This window comes from Polypterus senegalus, chromosome 3 (genome assembly GCF_016835505.1).
Source record: "Polypterus senegalus isolate Bchr_013 chromosome 3, ASM1683550v1, whole genome shotgun sequence".
NCBI lineage: Eukaryota > Metazoa > Chordata > Cladistia > Polypteriformes > Polypteridae > Polypterus > Polypterus senegalus.
This window is the reverse complement of record NC_053156.1, coordinates 246,162,623-246,187,415: the sequence shown is the minus strand read 5'-3', so window position 1 is coordinate 246,187,415 and position 24,793 is coordinate 246,162,623. Positions and strand designations below refer to the sequence as shown.

The 24,793-nt window shown below is 36.0% G+C and overlaps 1 protein-coding gene across 1 annotated transcript in view; it reads left to right on the top strand.

The window, feature by feature from the left end:
- The window catches only part of LOC120526031 (lysophospholipid acyltransferase 2-like), a 282,728-nt gene that overhangs the window by 231,952 nt on the left and 25,983 nt on the right, over positions 1-24,793 (top strand). Inside the window, exons 5-7 of the mRNA XM_039748870.1 lie at positions 1,458-1,513; positions 10,161-10,215; positions 18,677-18,860. Of these exons, the coding sequence (XP_039604804.1) occupies positions 1,458-1,513; positions 10,161-10,215; positions 18,677-18,860 (295 nt within the window). The remainder of the gene's footprint in view (positions 1-1,457; positions 1,514-10,160; positions 10,216-18,676; positions 18,861-24,793) is intronic.

Sequence of the window (24,793 nt, the reverse complement as noted above, 5' to 3'; positions counted from 1 at the left end):
GATGTACAATTTAAAAAGATTGTTATTTTCATGGGAATTGTTACATATACATTATTTTCACTTTTACTTTAAAACTTTTGTAAAAACAATACTTGACCTTTATTTCCGGCCCCAGGCGTGATTGCATCTCTTTCTCGTAGGATTTATAATGCTGCTCAGGTTGTAAAGGGGGTGCGGCTGAACGCACGCTAAAGAGATCATCTGCTGTCTTTCTGCTGCTGCTGTCACGTTGCCCGTTGATCATTTTAAAGCCTGTACAACCACCTGTCCTTTTTGCCAATTCATTTCTCTGCCGCTCGCGTTGTTGGGGGGAGGGGGGGTGTTTATGTGTTTGGGAGATGGGCCTGAACACACGCTAAGGGGATACCGTCGGATCATCTGCTGGCGAGCTGCCTGTTCTGCTTGTCTCGTTGCCCGACATTTCAAAACCTGTACAGCAGCTGTCCTTTTGCCACTTCGTGTCTCTGCCACTTGCGTTGTGAATTGGGGGGAGGCAAGGGGTTATGGCAGCTGAACGCACACTAAGGAGAAGCAGTCGGATCATCTGCTGACTTTTTCCTGTTGACGAGCTGCGTGTTTTACTTATTGCTTGTCGTTGTTTTAAGAGCTGGGAGCACATCAAGCATGTCTGCCAAAAGCAATCCAACAACTGCTAGGTTAGATGTCTGTGGACTTATTTTAAATGATGTCTCACTGCCTTATCTTGCGTGATGTTGTGAAAACAATACTTGTCCTTTAGATCCGGCCCCGGGTGTGGTTAAATCTCTTTCTTGCAGGATGTATAACGCTGCACACGTTGTGAAGGGGGGAGGCAAAACACATGCTAAGGAGATGCCATTGGATCATCTGCTCTCTTTCTGCTGCTGCTGCTGTTGTTTTGCCCGTCGATCATTTTAAAGCCTGTACAGCCGCTGTCCTTTTTGCCACTTCATATCTGTGCCGCTCGCGTTGTGAGGGGAGGGTGGGGGCTGAACACATGCTAAGGAGAAGAGGTCGGATCATCTGCAGTCTTTTTGCTGCTGGCGAGCTGCATGTTTTGCTTGTCACTTGTCATTGTTTTAAGAGCTGGGATCAAGTTAAAGTGTCCCTCGCGGGACTTCAAATTGTCTTCCGAGAAGATCATGTCTCGTCTCCCTGTCTCCCTCCCCAAGGTTTTTTTATAATAGAGAGATAAAGCTTGACTCCAGATAGTTTTGAAACATCTAGGTGACTAGAAGATGATTAGGTATTTTTAGCTGAATTACCTATTTTTGTCATTTTTTATGTGCTACATGAATCCAAATATGAAAGCTGGCAGTTAAAAGTTGACCAGGAATTTTCCAGTGATGAACAAATAAGTTGGATTGATCTCCATTCGTCACATGTGTTCTACTGGACCCAGGGATAAAAATGACGTACTGTAATTATGGTATTTACTGTGTCCTGACAAATATTTTGTTTTACATATTTATTTTTAGCCCAATGATGATAATAACACAGAAGATAACCAGTCTGGCATTTGAGATTCACGATGGTAAGAATAATTAATCCAAATCATATTTTTAGATTTCGTATAAGTGTTGTTCTCCTTTTTAAAATTATTTCCTGTTATAATGGTTTGAAAGAGCAATTGTACATATCATATACAATCAGGATATTTTAATTTGTCATATTTGAGTTATAATAATACAATACAATACAATATGTTATACCACCAGCAATACCACCTCCACTTCAGTATAGTTAAATCACCTGAAGCTAAACATGTTTTTGCCCGGACAGTACTTGGATGGGAGGTCATGCAAGTAAAAGCATTGGTGCTGCTTGAAGAGGTGCTGTTGAAGTCAGGTGGGAGCACTTACTCTGTGGTCTGTGTGTGGATCCCAATACCATAGTGCAGTGACAGTTATACTGTGCTATGAAAATTGTCTTTGTCCTTCAGATGAGATGTAAAATCGAGGTCCTGACTATCTGTAGTCAGAAAAGATCTTTAGACATCTTTCAATAGAGTATGGTGTTTCCTGATATCCTGCCTAAATTGCCCATCATGGCCTGGTCATTCTGGCCCCCTAATCATCCTCTGTCCATTATTTCTCTCGCCCCTTCACCATCTATTAGCTAATGTGTGATGAACATACAGACACAAGAATGGCTGCCTAATGAAAGTACTTTTAGAAGATTTGAAAAGCACTCTATGCATGTAATTAGTTAATTAAATAACTAATCATTCTGGTAAAATTCAAGATGAATTAATATATGAAAGGCAAGTGTGCCCGTTTCTCACCATTACCAGCTGCTTTGTAAAGTATGTACACCTGTCTATTATTTAGAAGCTGAATAGGAGTTAAGGAAAATTTAGTGTTGTGGAGGTCTTCTGGCTGCTTGGTGCTACGTTAGTATCTGAATTCTTGTCAACTTTATGCTTAAGAAAATATATTATTTTAAATATGTATTCAACTATATACTCAAAAAATGTTATCATTTACTCATTTAAATGTACATCTGAAGTTCTTTAGTATACCGCAAAAATGGTAATTAATTTACAGTATATATACTGCTCAAAAGAATTAAAGGAACACTTTTTAATCAGAGTATAGCATAAAGTCAATGAAACTTATGGGATATTAATCTGGTCAGTTAAGTAGCAGAGGGGGTTGTTAATCAGTTTCAGCTGCTGTGGTGTTAATGAAATTAACAACAGATGCACTAGAGGGGCAACAATGAGATGACCCCCAAAACAGGAATGTTTTAACAGGTGGAGGCCACTGACATTTTTCCCTCCTCATCTTTTCTGACTGTTTCTTCACTAGTTTTGCATTTGGCTACAGTCAGTGTCACTACTGGTAGCATGAGGCGATACCTGGACCCTACAGAGGTTGCACAGGTAGTCCAACTTCTCCAGGATGGCACATCAATACGTGTCATTGCCAGAAGGTTTGCTGTGTCTCCCTGCACAGTCTCAAGGGCATGGAGGAGATTCTAGGAGACAAGCAGCTCTGGAGAGCTGGAGAGGGCCATAGAAGGTCCATAACCCATCAGCAGGACCAGTATCTGCTCCTTTGGGCAAGGAGGAACAGGATGAGCACTGCCAGAGCCCTACAAAATGACCTCCAGCAGGCCACTGGTGTGAATGTCTCTGACCAAACAACCAGAAAGACTTCATGAGGGTGACCCAAGGGCCCCATGTCCTCTAATGGGCCCTGAGCTCACTGCCCAGCAGCATGCAGCTCGATTGGCATTCGCCATAGAATACCAGAATTGGCAGATGCACCACTGGTGCCCTGTGCTTTTTACAGATGAGAGCAGGTTCACCCTGAGCACGTGACAGAAGTGAAAGGGTCTGGAGAAGCCATGGAGAACATTATGCTGCCTGTAACATCATTCAGCATGAGCAGTTTGGTGGTGGGTTAATGATTGTCTGGGGAGGCATATCCATGGAGGGTCACACAGACCGCTACAGGCTTGACAAAGGCACCTTGGCTGCCATTAGGTATCAGGATGAAATCCTTGGACCCATTGTCAGACCCTATGCTGGTACAGTGGCTCATGGTGCACGACAATTCCTGGCCTCATGTGGTGAGAGTATGCAGGCAGTTCCTGGAGGATGAAGGAATTGATACCATTGACTGGCCACCACACTTTCCTGACCTAAATCCAATAGAACACCTCTGGGACATTATGTTTTGGTCCATCCAATGCCACCAGGTTGCACCTCAGACTGTCCAGGAGCTCAGTGATGCCCTGGTCCAGATCTGGGAGGAGATCCCCCACAACACCATCTGTCATCTCATTAGAAGCATGCACTGATGTTGTCAGGCATGTATACAAGAACACAGGGGCCATACAAAGTGCTGCGTACAATTTTGAGTTGCTGCAATTAAATTTTGGCAAAATGGACTAGCCTGCCACATAATTTTTTCACTCTGATTTTTGGGGTGTCTTTGAATTCAGCCCTCTGTAGGTTGATCATTTTCATTTCCATCAAACGATGTGGCATCCTTTCGTTCCTAACACATTACCCAGTCTATATCAGTATAGATATCCAGGAGGATTTCTTTTTCCCATTGAGATCTGATGTGTTTTCAAAGTGTTCCTTTAATTTTTTTGAGCAGTTTATAATTGAGCTTCAGCTTGTAGATAGCACCATACTGTACATAAGCCTGCACATTTAAGTATAAATTGCAAAAGTATTAGACTCAGCATTTTAACTAACCTGATTTTAAACAAAAATACAGTTTGCACAAGCTTAGTTTTTTCTTTCAACACTATTAAAGTCAAAACCTTATACAGTACCTTTGCCACCAACCACTCTTTGGCTTGTTTTTCGAGAGACTCCAGTTTTATATTGAGTCCTCTTAAATGCCTTTACTGCAGAAGTGCTGGATTCAAGTGATAGGCCAATGCTTTTGTATTCCTAGGATGGCATTCTCTGTAGTGGAGAACTCTGACGTGTGTGCAGTGCAGCCCAGCAGAGACTTAGATGGCAATCCCAAGAGAATACTGGTACACTAGGCTTAGTAAATTGCTGGCTGTGGTTTTCAGTTTAGCATCAAATGCAGTGTTATAGTGAATTAAGAAAACACAAATCTGCAGCAGTTTAAAATGAAACAACACACGTTGCAAAGATTACACTTTATTCATCCTATTACATAACATCAGGGTTTAAAAGGAGTGTTTAATTTTGCATCCTATTTATTGACAGTATTAATTGACCTTAAAGATAATAGGTAACATGTTGACTGAATTCAGAATTGTAACTGGGTAATCTATTAACCATTTGAAAAACATGTTTTACAAATTAATTTTTGATGTGAAAAATAATAACATATTTGAATATCAGAGTAGGCAGTTTTGTTGTGCTTGCGCTTGATGCTTGCTTGGATAGGTTACAGCTTTCCTTGCAGTCCTGTAATGTGTAAGCAGGTTAGAAAGATTAATAGATGGAGAATTTTGTCAATATCCAGTTTGTGGAACTCACTAACATTTAGATTTTAACTGTCTACTTGGGTCAAAGATAAATTTTACAAAAGGAACCAAATCCTCAGTGATTTTTACATAAAGTATTGTTATTTTGTGAAGTTTTTAGGTGAATCAGTTTAAAGAAACATCTTTCTTTTTATAAGCTTAAGGTTTGTGTTAAATGGTCAGAGACTGTGACTGGAATTGACTATTGTTACTAAGTCTGGGTTGAAATATTGTTATACTATTCCTCTGTGTAAATTAAAAAAAGTATATTAGAAATAAATGAACTTATTGCACTCTTTAAAATGAGTTTTAGTATATACAGTACTATGACAGGGTGCCATGTGGGTACAGTGGAGGCAGGGCTATAAGGTACTGGGATGAGAAGTCAAAAGGTCAGTAGCTGCTAGAAGGCTAGTTTTGAAAAATATGTTTGAAGGAACTCACAGTATGGGTGGGCAGCCAACAGATGTCTGCACACACTGCAAGTTTATGACATGCCCTGGAAGTAACTACTATATTAACAGAGAAGTTAGTATCCCCAGAGCATGAGGTGTTACCTCTGGGCTAATACATGGTGCAGATGAAGACCTGTGCCCTGTTTTAGAAAGCAGAACATCTTCAGAGAACATACCAGACCCTAGAAGTAAGACCAGGTATTAGTCTGGGAGTAACATTAGGGTAGGTGGAGTTTTAATGTCAGCTTCCTCTTTGAAGTTAGAGTTAAAGGATATGTTAAACAAGGACAAGAGCCTAACAGGAAGGCAGCTTGACCAGAACAAGGTAAGAACAGGGTTGTAGAAAGTGCTTGGAGGTATTTTATGCTTGAGTAAGGCACAGTACTTGGTTACCTTTTGACATAAGGTCTTCAAATTTATTTCATTCTATTTCATGAACTTTTGAAATTGTAAATATAATGGCGGGTGAAGCAGTAGATTGTACTGTGAATGTTCATCTAAGTATTAGCATTAGCACAAAATAACATCAAAGTTGTAACCCTGTTACCAAATTTAAATCTATCATTGATTTAAAAACCTAGCTATCAAAATGCAAAAAACGCCTTTCTTTAAAAAACAAAGAAACAAGTCTCTGAAGTTAAACAAAAGAAAAATCCAGATGAGATGTAAGAGTGTGCAAAGGTAAGTGAAATAAAATGACATAATCAAACTCCAAACTGTATTTTGTTCAAGTGTTTATTGTTTCAGTGCCAGACATGCATTAGTAAGTTGAATGTTTATGGGATTCTTTTGTTGATCCATAGTGCATCTGCATGTACTGTAACATACTTTATGTGCCATTTAATGTATACTAGAATGTTTTATTTTCTACAGCGGTAAAGAGTCACTCACAGTAGTCAGGATTACACTTCTTAATGAAAAACTTACTACAACTGATTTCATGATTTTCAGCCATAGACCAAAATTAGCCACTAGTTGTAACAATACATTCTGGTAAAGTACTTCCTGAGATTACTTCATGAAAATTTCAAAGTAAGACTGGAAACTGCAGAACTGGTGATATGCATTTGTGAAAAGAAAGGCAAGTGTGCATTCTGAAATTAAGCTGGCACCCACAAGAACATTTTCAACTCCTATTTTGGAAAAAAAAATAAATCTATGAGCACACCAACTAACAAACATCAGTGGTTTAACACTGCATTACGATTACAACGTTTAAAAGGATTATTTCATGTGGATAGTGGATTAAAAAAAATAAAATTCTGTAGTTCAAAAATGCAGTAATTCAGCTCCCCCATGATAAATGCCATTTTGGTTAGCAAAGGTTTTATTCATGAACAGACCAGCAGTTGTGTGCCTCAGTGAACGTTAGAACTAGGTGGTCTGGGGGATATGTGCTCCCAGGGTTACCAACAGCAAAATGGTCAACGGGGGATGGGGGGGCAAACAAAGAACATCCCAATGACCCTCATGATATGCTCATCTAAAATCAGTCAAGAGAAAAAATGTTTTATTCCTAAACTGTTCTTTTGCCTGCATCATTATGACCATTTCTTGACTAATTCTAATATCTATAGTGATTTTGGAAGCTTTTTATTTGTGATTATTGTTATTAGTGGCTGTGTTATTGTAATTTCATTATTTTGGACTATATATGTTCCATCCATCCATGTATCCATCCATCAAATTTTTTTGACTTACTTAAATCTTAAGTAATCCGTTGAAACTTTTCATAAACCGATGCATTAAAGTGTCTTTTAGAGGCTCTATTTATAACAATGTTGAAATAGTTAAACATTTAAGTTATTATGATTAAATAATGATACAAATAATAATTACTGTTATTAATGTAATTTTTGTTATGTTACACTTAGTAATTTATGTTTTTTGCTGAAATTATAAGTGAAATGCTAGACTATTCCCCAATTTTAACAAAACTGCATCGTTTCATACAAAACTTTATTTTTTTTGTTAGTTAAGACATCATTTTGACCCCCCCCCAGCCAAGAATGGGTTTATTACAGGCAAGTTGCCATGGAGAGAGGTAGATCAAATGGCTAGTCAGTACATCCTCAAGAATCTTAACTTAAATATTCTGAAATCAGTGAAATAGATGTAGATTATTTGACACTCCTCACCACCTACTTCACTATTTATAAATTTCTTGGCACAACTATCATTCACAGTCTAAACTGGGATGACAACATAACTTTGCTTATCAAGAAAACTCAGCGTCGTATGTTTTTTATGTGCTCCAGCTTAAAAAGTTTAACGTGTCCCAGTCAGTACCAGTTCAGTTTTATCAATCTGTCATTGAAAGCATCCTCACTTTTTCCATACCTGTGTGATATGGCAGTACTTATGCTCTCTCAAAACGTAAACTGCAGCATGTCATTTAGTTAGCAGAAACTATTGTGGACCTGAAACTGGACTCTGTCAAGGACCAAAATGATATCCTGGTTCATAAAATATGCTTGAAATATAACTGAAGTCTACACTCACACAGGTAACCATCTCATTCAGTTATTACCATCACAGAAATGTACTGGTCAATAAAGGCAAAAATTACTAGATTTTCCTTCTGCATTCATTTGGGTTAAACTCAGTGCTTGATGTGTGTTTCTTCCTAATCTCAAAATTATTTTACTGTATAAAGGTTTACATTACATATTGCTGGGCAATTCTGCCTCTTCAATTTGTTTTTATGTATTTGTGCTTATGTGCAATATATCATTATTTTCTGAAGCTGTGTATAATGTCGAGATTATGTCTTGTGCTGTACATTGTGCTTTCAGTTGTATTTACTTTTGTTTATGTGTGGATGTGACACAAAGAGAAATACTTAGCACTGTGTGGCCAGGCAATATACAAACCGGATTCCAAAAAAGTTGGGACACTAAACAAATTGTGAATAAAAACTGAATGCAATGATGTGGATATGGCAAATGTCAATATTTTATTTGTAATAGAACGTAGATGACAGATTAAACATTTAATCTGAGTAAATGTATCATTTTAAAGGAAAAATATGTTGATTCATAATTTCACAGTGTCAACAAATCTCAAAAAAGTTGGGACAAGTAGCAATAAGAGGCTGGAAAAAGTAAATTTGAGCATAACGAAGAGCTGGAAGACCAATTAACACTAATTAGGTCAATTGGCAACATGATTGGGTATAAAAAGAGCTTCTCAGAGTGGCAGTGTCTCTCAGAAGCCAATATGGGTAGAGGATCACCAATTCCCACAATGTTGCGCAGAAAGATAGTGGAGCAATATCAGAAATATCAGACTTTGCATCTATCATCATCAACTGTGCATAACATCATCCGAAGATTCAGAGAATCTGGAACAATCTCTGTGCGTAAGGGTCAAGGCCATAAAACCATACTGGATGCCCGTGATCTCCGGGCCCTTAAACGACACTGCACCACAAATAGGAATGCTACTGTAAAGGAAATCACAGAATGGGCTCAGGAATACTTCCAGAAACCATTGTCAGTGAACACAATCCACCGTGCCATCCGCGTTGCCAGCTGAAACTCTACAGTGCAAAGAAGAAGCCATTTCTAAGCAAGATCCACAAGCTCAGGTGTTGTCACTGGGCCAGGGATCATTTAAAATGGAGTGTGGCAAAATGGAAGACTGTTCTGTGGTCAGACGAGTCACGATTCGAAGTTCTTTTTGGAAATCTGAGATGCTATGTCATCCGGACCAAAGAGGACAAGGACAACCCAAGTTGTTATCAATGCTCAGTTCAGAAGCCTGCATCTCTGATGGTATGGGGTTGCATGAGTGTGTGTGGCATGGGCAGCTTGCATGTCTGGAAAGGCACCATCAATGCAGAAAAATATATTCAGGTTCTAGAACAACATATGCTCCCATCCAGACGTCATCTCTTTCAGGGAAGACCCTGCATTTTTCAACAAGATAATGCCAGACCACATTCTGCATCAATCACAACATCATGGCTGCGTAGGAGAAGGATCCGGGTACTGAAATGGCCAGTCTGCAGTCCAGATCTTTCACCTATAGAGAACATTTGGCACATCATAAAGAGGAAGGTGCGACAAAGAAGGCCCAAGACGATTGAACAGTTAGAGGCCTGTATTAGACAAGAATGGGAGAGCATTCCTATTTCTAAACTTGAGAAACTGGTCTCCTCGGTCCCCAAACGTCTGTTGAGTGTTGTAAGAAGAAGGGGAGATGCCACACAGTGGTGAAAATGGCCTTGTCCCAACTTTTTTGGGATTTGTTGACACCATGAAATTCTGAATCAACATATTTTTCCCTTAAAATGATACATTTTCTCAGTTTAAACTTTTGTTCCATGATTTATGTTCTATTCTGAATAAAATATTAGAAGTTGGCACCTCCACATCATTGCATTCAGTTTTTATTCACGATTTGTATAGTGTCCCAACTTTTCTGGAATCCAGTTTGTAATTCATATTCAATTCAAAGTCACTGTCAGTGCAAGATTTGTAACTTTGTATGAGTAATACATTAATCTTTAATGAACTGAATACAAGTTTTCAATTATTATTTTTTGTTATTGTTTAGTTTCCTTGGTTATTAAAGCATATATCTAGAAGTTATGCTTTCTATATTTTTTCTGCTTTTTTCCATTGAAGGATATACAAACATAATATGCAACATCTAACAATACTGTCTCTCTTTAGAAAAATAATTCATTTTTGTACCAAATTGATTCAATTTGAACTCATCTGAATTAACTCACATAATATCTTTCCATATGTAAAGGAATCTCAAAGAAAGAAGAACAACTGACACCGAGTCAAAGAAGTTTAGCTGTCAGGTATGTTTTAAAGGTATGTTTGTTCTTCCATGTGTAGAAAAAAAATTTTGCTTTGAACATTTTCAGGTAAATTATGCATATTTAAATAATTGAAATTTCTTTATAGCATGACAAATTTAATCCGTTAAATTTTGACAGTCAGCTTTTGAAATAGGTGCAGATTTGTTTCATGACTTGTTTCTAGTTAAATTAAAATTGTCTTCATAAAACTATTCTGTGCAACAAGTAGTTCTTTAGGAAGCTTATTATACAAATTATAACATTTCAGTTCCCATGCAGTGTCTGAGACTATAGAGCAGGGCTTCTCAATCTCAGTGCTGGAGTACCACTGTAGTTGAAACTGGTCAGCCTTATTTCTAGTTGATCTAAAAGTTTAATTATCTCGCTTTTCTCCTTCTCTTGTTTTGCATTCAGGAAAAAAGTATGATATTTACATTTAGAAAAAAATCCCTTATTTGTGTTTTGTAACCTTAGCTTGAAATGCCTAACTTTATTTTACCATATTCTTTTAAATTCACATTTATTAAGTGGAATTTGCTTCTTTAATTTTATCTAAATACTTATACTGACTAGGAGTTTCTTCATTTTATATTTAAGAATTATTTTTGTAAAAACAAATTGCAATACCAAATCCCATTCCACTCCAAAAAATAACAAATTCAATAATTTGTTCTGGAGAAAATCCATTAAGATCAACTTCAACACTCAGAAAGAATTCAATTTGAAATGGGTCTCCTGTTTAACTTTGCTTTAGGTGAAAGTACTGTTAAAACATTTAGGCATGCTGAGCAGTTAGCTAATTTCTCTCCTTGTAATTTTCACATCGTAATACTGGCTTAGTGTGGGCTGTACATGTAGAGATATACTATTTATGTTACACATGACATCTGGTGACTGTAGCAAGAACTATATATCATCAGAGATTTATATACAGAGAGATCAATTTCTGTTTGACAGTTATATAGAATGTACAAGTACTAAAGTAAATATTTACACATTTAGTATTGATGGTATGTAGGCATAAACATTGTTTAATCAGTTTTCCTTTTGCAAGTACTGTGATACATTACAATTTTACATTATCCATCAGTCTTTACTTTTTGACCTACTTAATCCAAATCAAAATCACTAAGAGCCAGAGCATCTCCTAGTAGCCAGGAACTTAAGCCAGTTTGTACTCCAGGACACCGAGCCAGTTTATTGTAGGACACACTTGTTCAGTCTACTTAACTTATGCATGTTTGGTATATGAGAATACCCATTTATATTCAAATTTATTAAGTATTTATAACTTTATTAATTTATTAGTATTTGTTGAGTATTTTTAATCTCTTTTTAAAATTTATTTACAATTATTAATAATGGTTTAAATGTAATGAATGAATGTTATTAATTAGTAATGTTAAGATTTGGCCTCTGGCTTGTTACCATACATTTTTGAATACATTTTTAAACTAAACTGAAGAGATGCTGCTGTCAAAGCAGACCCTTGCACTGGCCCACCTCAACTGCCTTTCAGACAAGCTGCAAACTTGAGAAATGTCACCTGGTGAGCATATAAGAACTAATGAATGCCTATGTCTGTAACATCAGAGAATATAAAAGGCTGTAAAAAATGTAAAGTTGGATGTATTAAACATTCCCATATTTACTTGGTAGCACTGCGATCACCGCTGCATAAAGAGCCCTGTTATGCCCTGTCGAAGTGCTGCTCGTCCGTAAATTAAATTGGGCAAAAGGGCAAATATCCGGAGCGAGGATAAAAGTTACAAGCTTATTCGGCGATGGAAGAGGCAAAGATCCGGAGCAAGGACTAAAGTAAGGTGGAAAGGATTCAGACCTGGGCTGACTTCATTAAATGAGAAATATTCTATTGTTTTCATACAAGTTGTTTGAAATGTAGTATTTCATAATGAGTTGTGTCAAGCTCAGGTACTGTGATATTTGGGTACTATGGAGAACTGAGTTACACCTTTTTTCAGACACTATTTTAATGCTGGATAGGTCTGATCAGACTGAGTAGAAAAGGAGGGCTGGGGATTTTTGGTAATGTGCAGTGATGTAAAAGGGAACACAGCATCATTTAAAATTAAATGTGTTATCCAAGAGTTGAATTGTGGAGTAAATTTGTCCATGTCACTGCCAGGGAAAGTAAGTTGCATCATCCTGGCTGACTCAGCAACAGAAATAATTCACACTGTACCAACGTCCTGGAGGAATTATTCTTAATGCTGGTAACTTCAAAGAAGGAATCAAGGCCTATTAGGCCTGTTCCTTTCATGGACACTGATCTGTCCAAATATTAATGTCTTTAAATATAAACTTGTAGCACAATCCAAGCAGGTCTGACCTCATCTTGCTGCAATTTACAAGCCTTTATTGAAAGTAATCGCTCTTTGTTACTCAAGCCAGACGTTTTTATGTGCGTTGTGGGGTGTGGGGATTGTAGTTTTTTGTTTTTTTTATTGTATTTATTTTTTTGGCGCTTCTGTAAAATTTTAATTTCCCCTTGGGGCAAATAAAGTATTATCTATGTATCTACTTACCATTTAATGTGAATTTAGAATTTTTGTCTGATATTTTATTTTGTATAGTATTGGCATGTTAACTTAAAACTTTTAAAAAATGGCTTTTACAAATGCATAGCCCATTTCCTTTATTCATTATAAGAATATATCAGAGTTAAATAAATATTAAACATCAATAGGTGATCCTTGAAACTTTATGAAAGAATTATGAGCATACAAATACTTTCATTAATAGCTACCACAGGATTCTTAAGTTAAAGTGGGGTATCTGTGATCTATTTTTTCCTTGTTACATATTAACACAAAGAAAGAATGAATAACTTTCAACAAAACAAACAAAGAAAAAGCTTGAATGTTTTCATCACATCTCCAAGGATACTTATATTATAACCAGATAAGAACAACTAGCCGTAACAGCCCCTCCTGCCATCTGTAGATTAAAGGGTGTTTATAGCTGTAAGTGCAAAAGAATAACAAACATAATAGATAAATAACTTGTACATTTAAATGCTTCTATATACATGTAATGTGTGTACTTAAATGTTTGTTGTACTTCTTTGTTTATGTAACATTTTATTGAATTAAATCGTATATTTTAGCAGAAAATACTTCCTTCTACAACAGGGGTGTCCAACTCCGATCCTAGAGGGCTGCAGTGACTGAAGGTTTCCATTCTAACCATTTTCTTAATTAGGGTCCAATTTTTGGTGATAATTAATTTTTGCCCAAATTTTAATTGACCTTTGATTTAAGCCTTGTTTCTTTTTTCTGTAATTAGCAGCCAAACAATAATGAAATAAAAAAATAACCAGCACATGTCCTGCCAATTTATGTCCATCATATAAAATCTGAAAATAAAGAAAGGTGAAACTCCAAGTAACGTTGATCTGCTCAGGTCCACTAAGTATTGTGACAGTAATCTTACACAAAAAGAAAATCAACAGTTTTGGAAATGTCTGTTGTGGCAGAATGAGAGCACTACCAAGCATTGAAATTAAATTGACAACAAAAATTTGCTTCTAATTAAAAAACTGGTTGAAATGAAATTGGTTTGAGTTTGAGACCCTAACCTTAACTTGGCTGTCATTTAAGAGGGAAAAAAAGAAGCAATTCAGAGGACAAAGTGCTACAAAACAAGGCAATTAAAATGAAGGTGATAGAAGTCAGTTGACATCAGAAGTTGGTCACTGTTTAAGAATGGCACAAAGGAAAACCTGCAGCCATAGTAGTTAAATATTACTCTTAGGTCGCTTTAGACCAACAAACATGTTTGGCTGTGTGTAAGCACTGGTGACAAAAAATAAATGCAAAAAATAACTGTATTCTAATTGTTAAGATTAAAGGCAAACACATCAAAATGGTTTTATAGATAGATCGATAGATGATTAATTAATTGATTGATTGGTTGATTGTATGTAATTTAATATAATAGCAAACTATACTGGGAAGTTTAATAAATATTGTCCTGACTAACAAGCATTGTTGCTATATTAACTACTCTTTGCGTGCATTGGAATACTGCTTTTATAATAATTATTATTATTCTTTTTGTTGTTATTCTTCTTCATGTTATTATTAATTTATTTAGCAGACACCTTTATCCGAGGTGACTTACAATGCAAATTATAATACATACAAGAGTGATACGAAGATGCAAGCATCAAAAGCAACAGAGAACAAGAAAAAAAAAAGAGCTAAAGGGAATAGTACTACTACTATATACAGTTATGCTTGAAAGTTTGTGAACCCTTTAGAATATTCTATATTTCTGTATAAATATAACTTAAAACAGCATCAGATTTTCACTCAAGTCATAAAAGTAGATGAGACAAAAATATTATACTTGGTCATTTATTTATTAAGTAAAATGATTGAATATTAGATATTTGTGAGTGGCAAAAGTATGTGAACCTTTGCTTTCAGTATCTGGTGTGACCCCCCTTTGCAGCAATAACTGCAACTAAACATTTCCGGTAACTTTTGATCATTCCTGCACACCGGCTTGGAGGAAATTTAGCCCAGTCCTCCGTGCAGAACAGCTTCAACTCTGGGATGTTGGTGGGTTTCCTCACATTAGCTGCAAACTTCAGGTCTTTCCACAACATTTTGATTGGATTAAGGTCAGGACTTTAACTTGGACATTCCAAAACATTAACTTTATTCTTCTTTAACCATTCTTTGGTAGAACGACTTGTGTGCTTAGGGTTGTTGACTTGCTGCATGAACCACCTTCTCTTGAGATTCAGTTCATGGACAGATGTCCTGACATTTTCCTTTAGAATTCTCTGATATAATTCAGAATTCATTGTTCCATCAATGAAGGCAAGCCGTCCTGGCCCAGATGCATCAAAACAGGCCGAAACCATGATACTACCACCACCATGTTTCACAGATGGGATAAGGTTTTTATGCTGGAATGAAGTGTTTTCCTTTCATTTAAACCAAAAAGTTCTATTTTGGTCTCATCCATCCACAAAATATTCTTCCAATAGCCTTCTGGTTTGTCCACGTGATCTTTAGCAAACTGCAGACGAGCAGCAATGTTTTTTTTGGAGAGCAGTGGCTTTCTCCTTGCAACCCTGTCATGCACACCATTGTTGTTCAGTGTTCTCCTGATGGTGGACTCATGAACATGAACGTTAGCCAATGTAAGAGAGGCCTTCAGTTGCTTAGAAGTTACCCTGGGGTCCTTTGTGACCTTGTCAACTATTACACGCCTAGCTCTTGGAGTGATCTTTGTTGATCGACCACTCCTGGGGAGGGTAACAATGGTCTTGAATTTCCTCCATTTGTACACAATCTGTCTGACTGTGGGTTGGTGGAGTCCAAACTCTTTAGAGATGGTTTTGTAACCTTTTCCAGCCTGATGAGTATCAACAACTTTTTCTGAGGTCCTCAGGATCTCCTTTGTTCGTGCCATGATACACTTCCACAAACGTGTTGTGAAGAGCAGACTGATAGATCTCTGTTCTTTAAATAACACAGAGTGCCCACTCACACCTGATTGTCATCCCATTGATTGAAAACACCTGACTCTAATTTCACATTCAAACTAACTGCTAATCCTAGAGGTTCACATACTTTTCCCACTCACAAATATGTAATATTCGATCATTTTCCTCAATAAATAAATGAAAAATAATATTTTTGTCTCATTTGTTTAGCTGGTTTCTCTTTATCTACTTTTAGGACTTGAGTGAAAATCTGATGATGTTTTAGGTCATATTTATGCAGAAATATAGAAAATTCTAAAGGGTTCACAAACTTTCAAGCACAACTGTAATTATACCTACAACTAGATTAAGAAAACAATAAGTACCCTAAATTCTTTGTCAGTACAACAGCTAGCCTATAGAAGAGAAGCAAAGTATTTAAAGATCAAAAGACACCAATAGGATATTGTTGAGCAATGCAGTTTTTTTGAAATTACATACAGTTTAATGTCTTAATGTTTCATGAAATCAAGGCTTAGAACAAATACAAAATGGCAAATAAAAAATAAGTCAAGGAATCATTAAGTGTACAAAATTTTATTATAATTTTTGGTTCATCAAAGTAGCCACCTTTAGCTGATACTGTATAACAGCCAAACTGTGGTAATCCTTCTGATTCAAAAATGCCAGTCACTCTGTGTAAGTCACTAACTCTGCCTTCAGTGAAAAAAAACCCAGACCATCTCATTTCCTCCTCCAAGTTAGACAGTTGTTGTCACACAGTGAGGAAGCATCTGTTTCACCAACTTGATGGCATACAAACACCCTGTGTGATGAACTGAAGACTTCACGTTTTGATTCATTGGTCCATTCCAGTCTGCAGTAATCCACAGCTGGTACTGCCACTTACCCTGTCAAACCTGGAGCACAAAGTTTCATCCTTACAGTAGGAGCAGAGACTTGCTTTTTTTCATCCACTGTTAAGCTGTGCTTGAAGCTGTTGTGCTGTGAAGCATCTTATCGCGCAAGCTGGTGACCCTTGAATCTGCTAGATTTCTTCTTATCAGAGTTTCTTACAATTTCCAATTGCCTTTGGATTGTGTAGGCCTACACTTCTAGGGCCAGGTTTATACTTCATGTAACGCATGTTCCAGCAGACACTACTGCTAGGAAAGCATTTTACTGTTTATACTTGTGCTTGTACTTTCCGTAAATCTAGAAGATTCCACCAGGTGGCAGTCCAAGATATCACATTGAGAAAACTTTGCCTTCGCTGTGTTGTGAATTGCCTGAAACATCCATTAAATTCCGAGGACATCTTGCCACAATATCTCTGAAAAGGATATGTAATGATTACATCCATCAATCCGGGGATGTGCACATTCCAGCAAGCATCAGATGCGAGAAAGAAACAAAATCCCTTGATGGGGCATCAGCCCATCACAAGGTGAATACAAGCATACACATACACTAGCATCATTTTAGTGTCACCAAATCCCGAAAACTTCATGTCTTTGGAAGGAAACCATAGCACAATGTGGAAACCCATTAGAAAAACATGCAAACTGCAAAATGCTACCACTCTTCTACCGTGCCGCCACAACATATGTAATTATCATCAGTATTCATTATTTAAACGAAATTAATGATTTATCTGTAAAATGTAACACACATACTTTAATGCATTTCATCATGAAAATGATATCAAGTATAAATCTAAGGATTTTAAATGTGCAGAGAGCTGGAATATCATAAATGCAAATACGCCGCTGTACATTATGTTGCTGTTGTGAAAAGACGGCACAGAAGATGGTATGTGAGACTTTTAAAATGTATCTTGTCATTACGTTGGAAAACACTTGAATTTAAAAGCACCATAAATGCATTTGTATGTTGGCATTTTGCTTCACCACATCGAACCATTCATCAAACATGGAAGCACACACATCAATCCTGGAGGATCCGCATAGCGGCTTTCTGTCACATGTAGATAAGTGTAGATATGTAAACAGAGATTCTGATGTCACATTCTCCCCGCGACTTTTTGCTAGTACAGCAACTCGCGCATGCGTCGCGTTAATTTCTGAGGATGTGCTCAGAGGACACGTTTAATGAACACTGGGAATGCATGGCAGCAATGATGCGTTCGCATTCTTAGCATGTAATATAAACGAGCCCTAAGGGTAATAATAATTCAGCTTATTTCATTTATTAATTGCTGTTTTCTTCCCATTATCACTGGAATTTACAACTTTCTACAGTGTAATATCCAAGTAGTACTTCAGAGGGTGTAGTAACACAGTTCTGTTCCAACTCTGCATTAAGACAGACAGAGGGCTTTTAAGTAATAAACAGGAGTTGTGACACCTGTCCAAATTGTTTGCTTAATCTTTCAAGGCTTAATTTACTTGAATTATTGTAGGCCATCTGTAGGTTATAACCTATTAGTTGTTTCCTGAAGAAAGCCGATTTATAATATTCTGAAATTTCCTTTTAGTTTTTGCTAAATTAATCTTTACATTTAAACCTGTGGCAGTTTACTGCTTACCTTTTTAACATTTTTGGTCATTCATTGCATGTCAACTGGTTGAATTTGGGGAAAAAAAGCGGAAATTAAAATCTATTAAATTGACCGTGTGTAATTGTACGTGTGTGTTTCTCCCTTTTTCCCACTACTGCTAGAATAAACTCTGACACTCCTGCGAGCTAGCACTGGAATAGGCAGGTTTGAGAATGTAATATATTAGTGTGTGTCTTTTTGTACTTGTGCTAATTTTTCTGTGTTGATATGTTTTTCATTTCTTCTAAAGTTAGGTTCATGCCTTGCCTTAGAAATAAATAAGCAAACAAATGACTAAAGAGCTAAATAAAAAAATACAATAAGTATAAATACAGAAATTACTTCTAATTGTATATAAAGAGCACATTTAAAAGGTAATATAAATTCATTAGCTTTACAATATTAACAAAAGTTTTTTTTTTCTGGAATTTGTTTTTCAGGAGAGTGCCAAGTTTACTGGAGTATTTCAGTTACAACTGTAACTTCATGGGCATTCTGGCTGGTCCTACATGCTCTTACAAAGACTATATTGCCTTTATTGAAGGTTCATCTTTCCATCTGAAACATGCAGAAACAAATGGAAATGAAAATGGGAAATATAAACAGGCTGAACCGTCACCAAAAGTAGGTCTCAAGATATTGCATTTATTTTATTATAGTATGAAATTACATCTGTTTATCAAATACTTTGCTGTAAATACACAGTTCAAACTATAGGGTAAAATACATAAAGTGAGGATTGGGCAGGTAAGAAAACATTAATAACCTCACTGAAACATTTAAGCTGGCAACATGTTTAGTACAGTAGTTTATTTAGGGAACATATACTGTAATAGTTTCTTATATAAATAATTTCTTATATAAGTAATTATATTTTCATTTTAACTGTAATCCTTAATTTTAAAAATTTACTTGAGAGTGCTCTTAACAGCCAAAAGAGATTTTTTTTATTGTATTACCAGTACAGAAATGTTTTACTACATACATAGAAACTCAATTAAAACTAAAGGTTACTTTTGGAAAAGTACCCCTATTAAAGAGCACATCTTTAATACAAATGAAATCCTACAGAAAATAATTGTAGAAATTTATGAGTGAAGCAAATCTATTTGACACTTTCCAGCTGATGAAACCTTTTGCAGCCTGAGAAGCTCCTGTTGCTCTCAGATATGAGGCTGCTTATGTCATCATCTCTTGCAATGGCTGTAAACTTTGTAAAGTTTAAACAATAATCATCTTGAGCACTTTTGCAAAACAGTGTTATCTTCCTGACATATACCGTAGCACTGTAAAGTTTTTTTTGTAAACTATCCATTGTGTTTAGTTACACAAAAAAGCAGTCTTATTTCAGAGAGATCCTTAGCAATGTTACTCTGTAATCCTCCTGTTCATTAATTTTAAGCCTACTTAATCAAAGTTGAGAATTGTGGAAAATGGAGAAGACAAGGCAGTAAACAACAGTGGACCGGGTGGTTACTCACTCATTGCTGGACAACTTAGAGTTTCCAAGCTTCCAAACCAGAATATCTTTGTAACTTGCAAGGAGAATCTGGAGTATACAGGGAAAAACTAACACAGACACAAGGAAAATGTAGAGGCTCCATATAGAGTGCCGGCAAACCCCATATTAACAACCCCATGTTAACAATTACAGTACCATCATACAAAAAATTACCCTTTGGCAAATATGCATAGTTCCTATTATTAAATAAAAGAACTGTACTTTAGTAGACTATATTCCATATATACGGTGTATATATATATACTGTTCTATACATATACTGTGTGTATATATATGTATATGTGTATATATATATATATATATATATATATATATATATATATATATATATATATATATATATATATATATATATATATATATATATATATATATATATATATATATATACACAGTGGAATGCAAAAGTTTGGGCAACCTTGTTAATAGTCATTATTTTCCTGTATAAATCGTTGGTTGTTACGATAAAAAATGTCAGTTAAATATATCATATAGGAGACACACACAGTGATATTTGAGAAGAGAAATTAAGTTTATTGGATTTACAGAAAGTGTGCAATAATTGTTCAAACAAAATCAGGCAGGTACATAAATTTGGGTACCACAAAAAAGAAATGAAATCGATATTTAGTAGATCCGCCTTTTGCAGAAATTACAGCCTCTAAACGCTCCTGTAGGTTTCAATGAGAGTCTGGATTGTGGTTGAAGGTATTTTGGACCATTCCTCTTTACAAAACATCTTTAGTTCATTCAGGTTTGATGGCTTCCAAACAGGGACAGCTCTCTTTAACTCACACCACAGATTTTCAATTATATTCAGGTCTGGGGACTGAGATGGCCATTCCAGAACGTTGTACTTGTTCCTCTGCATGAACGCCTTAGTGAATTTTGAGCAGTTTTTCGGGTCGTTGTCTTGTTGAAAGATTCAGCCCCGGCATAGCTTCAGCTTTGTCACTGATTCCTGGACATTGGTCTCCAGAATCTGCTGATACTGAGTGGAATCCATGCGTCCCTCAACTTTGACAAGATTCCCCGTCCCTGCACTGGCCACACAGCCCCACAGCATGATGGAACCACCACCATATTTTACTGTAGGTACCCCGTGTTTTTCTTGGAATGCTGTGTTCTTTTTCCTCTATGCATAACGCCCCTTGTTATGCCCAAATAACTCAATTTTAGTTTCATCAGTCCACAGCACCTTATTCCAAAATGAAGCTGACTTGTTCAAATGTGCTTCAGCATACGTCAAGCGGCTCTGTTTGTGCTGTGGGCGGAGAAAAGGCTTCCTCTGCATCACACTCGCATACAGCATCTCCTTGTGTAAAGTGCGCTGAATGGTTGAACGATGCACAGTGACTCCATCTGCTGCAAGATGATGTTGTAGGTCTTTGGTGCTGGTCTGTGGGTTGACTGACTGTTCTCACCATTCGTCGCTTCTGTCTATCTGAAATCTTTCTTGGTCTGCCACTTCGAGCCTTAACTTGAACTGAGCCTGTGGTCTTCCATTTCCTCAATATGTTCCTAACTATGGAAACAGACAGCTTAAATCTCTAGGTCAGCTTTCTGTATCCTTCCCCTAAACCATGATGGTGAACGATCTTTGTCTTCAGGTCATTTGAGAGTTGTTTTGTGACCCCCATGTTGCTACTCTTCAGAGAAAATTAAAGGAGGAGGGAAACTTACAATTGACCCCCTTAAATACTCTTTCTCATTATAGGATTCACCTGTGTATGTAGGTCAGGGGTCACTGAGCTTACCAAGCCAATTTGAGTTCCAATAATTAGTTCTAAAAGTTTTGGAATCAATAAAATGACAACGGTGCCCAAATTTATGCACCAGCCTGATTTTGTTTGAACAATTATTGCACACTTTCTGTAAATCCAATAAACTTCATTTCACTTCTCTAATATCACTGTGTGTATCTCCTATATGATATATTTAACTGACATTTTTTTATCGTAACAACCTATTTATACAGGAAAATAATGACTATTAACAAGGTTTCCCAAACTTTTGCATCCCACTGTGTATATATATATATATATATATATATATATATATATATATACTGTATATGTATATATATATACTGTATATGTATATATATACTGTATATGTATGTGTATATATATACTGTATATGTATATATATATATATATATATACTGTATATGTATATATATATATACTGTATATGTGTATATATGTACGTATGTATATACTGTATATATAGTACCAGTATTTACAGAGCAGGATTTGTATCTAAAAGAATTCCATAACATGCATGTATCTACTCTGCAGTATCTCTTTGGTTCAGAAGTTCAGTAAAAGCCTGGGAGATCATGGACCTACCATATCATGATTATTTTATTAGCCTGAGCAGAGCATCATTTTTACTTCCTGGTCTGAAACAGATAGCAAGAGAGTAAACACACGCTTGTGTCATTGAAGCTCTGTTATGATATGGTCTGGTATACCTTTAATCATGGGTTTATCTGTCCATTATTTATTGTCCCTCAATACAGTTCTCAGATATTAAAAATCATTTTAATCTAGTCAGACCATTCTTTTTTTTCTCTGTACCTCAACATGTCTTGTCTGCTAGTCTTGTACTAATCTGACTCTTAATCTATTGAGACCATTCTTCTTTTCTTCTACCCTGTGGATCTTAAGTGCAAGCCTCTTCACTCTGCTGATCATGACTTCAATAAAAGAAACAGGTTCTTTTTACATGAAAGACTGTTTCATCTGTCCAACCATCTGCTTATTTAAATAAGATGAAAATGGAGAATATGGCCGTTCAGAATTTAGAATTAAATCTTTAAAGGTGAATACTGTTGATTACACTCACTGAAACTCAAAGTGTATTTGTTTTGGGAACTGTTTTATGTTTAATATATGTTTAAATAGAAATTTTAATATTTACAATATAATCTTACTATATTCATCTATGGTTTCAAATTTAATATTTATCGTCATTTAAATCACAGGAAGTCTTTTTGCTTTCATCTTTTTAAATGTATTTTTACATGCCTCTGTTGTTAGTTTGAGTTTTGAATATAAAATGCTTTAAAAATAATCTTTCAATCTCTTAAGTGTTCAAAATGCATTTTATAATGATGTGCACACATGCTGTGCTGTTAAAAGCCTGTTATCTAAACCTGAGATGTCAAAATATATCATAAAGGCACTTACACAAGTGTGTCATCATAAAAACATGGTTTGTGTGATCTGCAATGCTGAAGACAAATATATATCTTGACAATTACAGATCATTTTATATGGGACAGCAAAAAATACTCACTATTGACCACAGGTTTCATATATGCACCACTGTTAAATTAACTAGTAATTCTAATGTTGTGAAAATGCATAAGAGTCAAAAGTAAGATTAAGTGATTAAACCATTCAAATTTGACATCTCTGCTTAAAGAATCTTGATTTAGATTTGTCCTGCTTTGTGAATAGGGGAATTGTATTTCAGAAATGTCTTATTTTATTTAGATAGGGACTGTTTTTCTTACAAGTAATAAGTCTTAGACACAAAATTAATTTATATTATATTAGATTGTTTACTACATTAATTATATATCATCTCTTTACACTTTTTTTACACCTTTGATTTTAATAAAAATAAAATCAGTATCAGCATGCTATTTCTTACATAGAGGAAAAGAGGACTTTTTTTTGTTAATTTTCAATAAGTGCTCACAGATTTATATTTTGCAAATTAAATCTGATGTTGGCATTCATTGATAGTGTGCATGTCTCAGCTGGACAGGCTTCAACTCCATGTTCTCTTTGTGTGCTCATAGCCTTTTCCTGGGAGTGCTGGCTACTTTCCATAATTCAAAGACATAGAATCATACAGCCTACCAACTCCTAAATACCTCATTGGGTGTGGGTGTAAAGGATGCATGAGTTTTGTATTGCCTGAATGAACTTCCAGTCCTGTCTTGGTTCAGTTCAAGAAAGCAAGGAGTCTGCTGTTGCCTAGATTTTGTACTCCAAAAGTATACTCAAAAATTGACAACAATGTTGATATTGATTAACAAATTGTGGTTGTCATGGACTAAGATTAGTCTTTTTTGTACACCATAAATTAAAAACTGAACAATGTTGATGAATAGATTGTTTAATCCAACATATCTCATCTTGCCTTATTTAGCTAACACTTTAAAAGTACTTTTAGGCTGCAACTGAAGTCTGAAGAACGTCACTGTGTCACTTGCAATGTAGTCTTATTTTCAAATGTTTGAAATGTACACTTGACCATCTTCTATCCCCGCCTCATAATTTTATATACCCTAATATACCCATAAGCACAAAGTATGCGACTTTCTACTTTTATTATGTCATTTTCAGTGATGAGAAACTAACATTAATTTCTGCATGAATTATAGATCGGCATTCAAGTGTGACCCTCCCTGTACTCTGATATTTACAGCTGGGTGACTCTGCAAGTTGAATGACAATGTAGAAATAATTCAGAATAGAACACCACAAGGTAATTTGTGTGTGACAAAAAAATACCACTCTTTCTAACCAGATAGAAGGCTGTTTGTTTCATCAATACCCAACCAAAAACTGGCACTTTTCTTTATAAACCACTTTATGATCATTCCTCTTATTAAAGTTATCTATATATTCAAGACCACCTGATCTTTCAGATGAGTGACCTAGATAGTGTCATGATTTGAGTCCTCAATGGCCATTGCTCGGTCCACTTCCTGCACTGCTAGGGGCGTGTCCTCTGAGGTCAAGACCCATGCATAATAGATGAGACAGGATAAAAGGGCGGCAATGAGTACAAATCCTGCGGATACCACAATTCTGAAGTATTCAAATTTTATCATTGTTATCTTTTCTTGCACATACTTTTGGTTCTGACCCTCTTGTCTCTTGCATTGGGTTTCGGTTTAATTTTGCTTATATCTTTTCTTGTTTTGTTTTGTTTTCTACACACATCTCCTGGCTTTTACTCTACCAGTTCGCTGTCCCAACAAGCCGGCGTTAAAGTAGTAAAGCAGAAATAA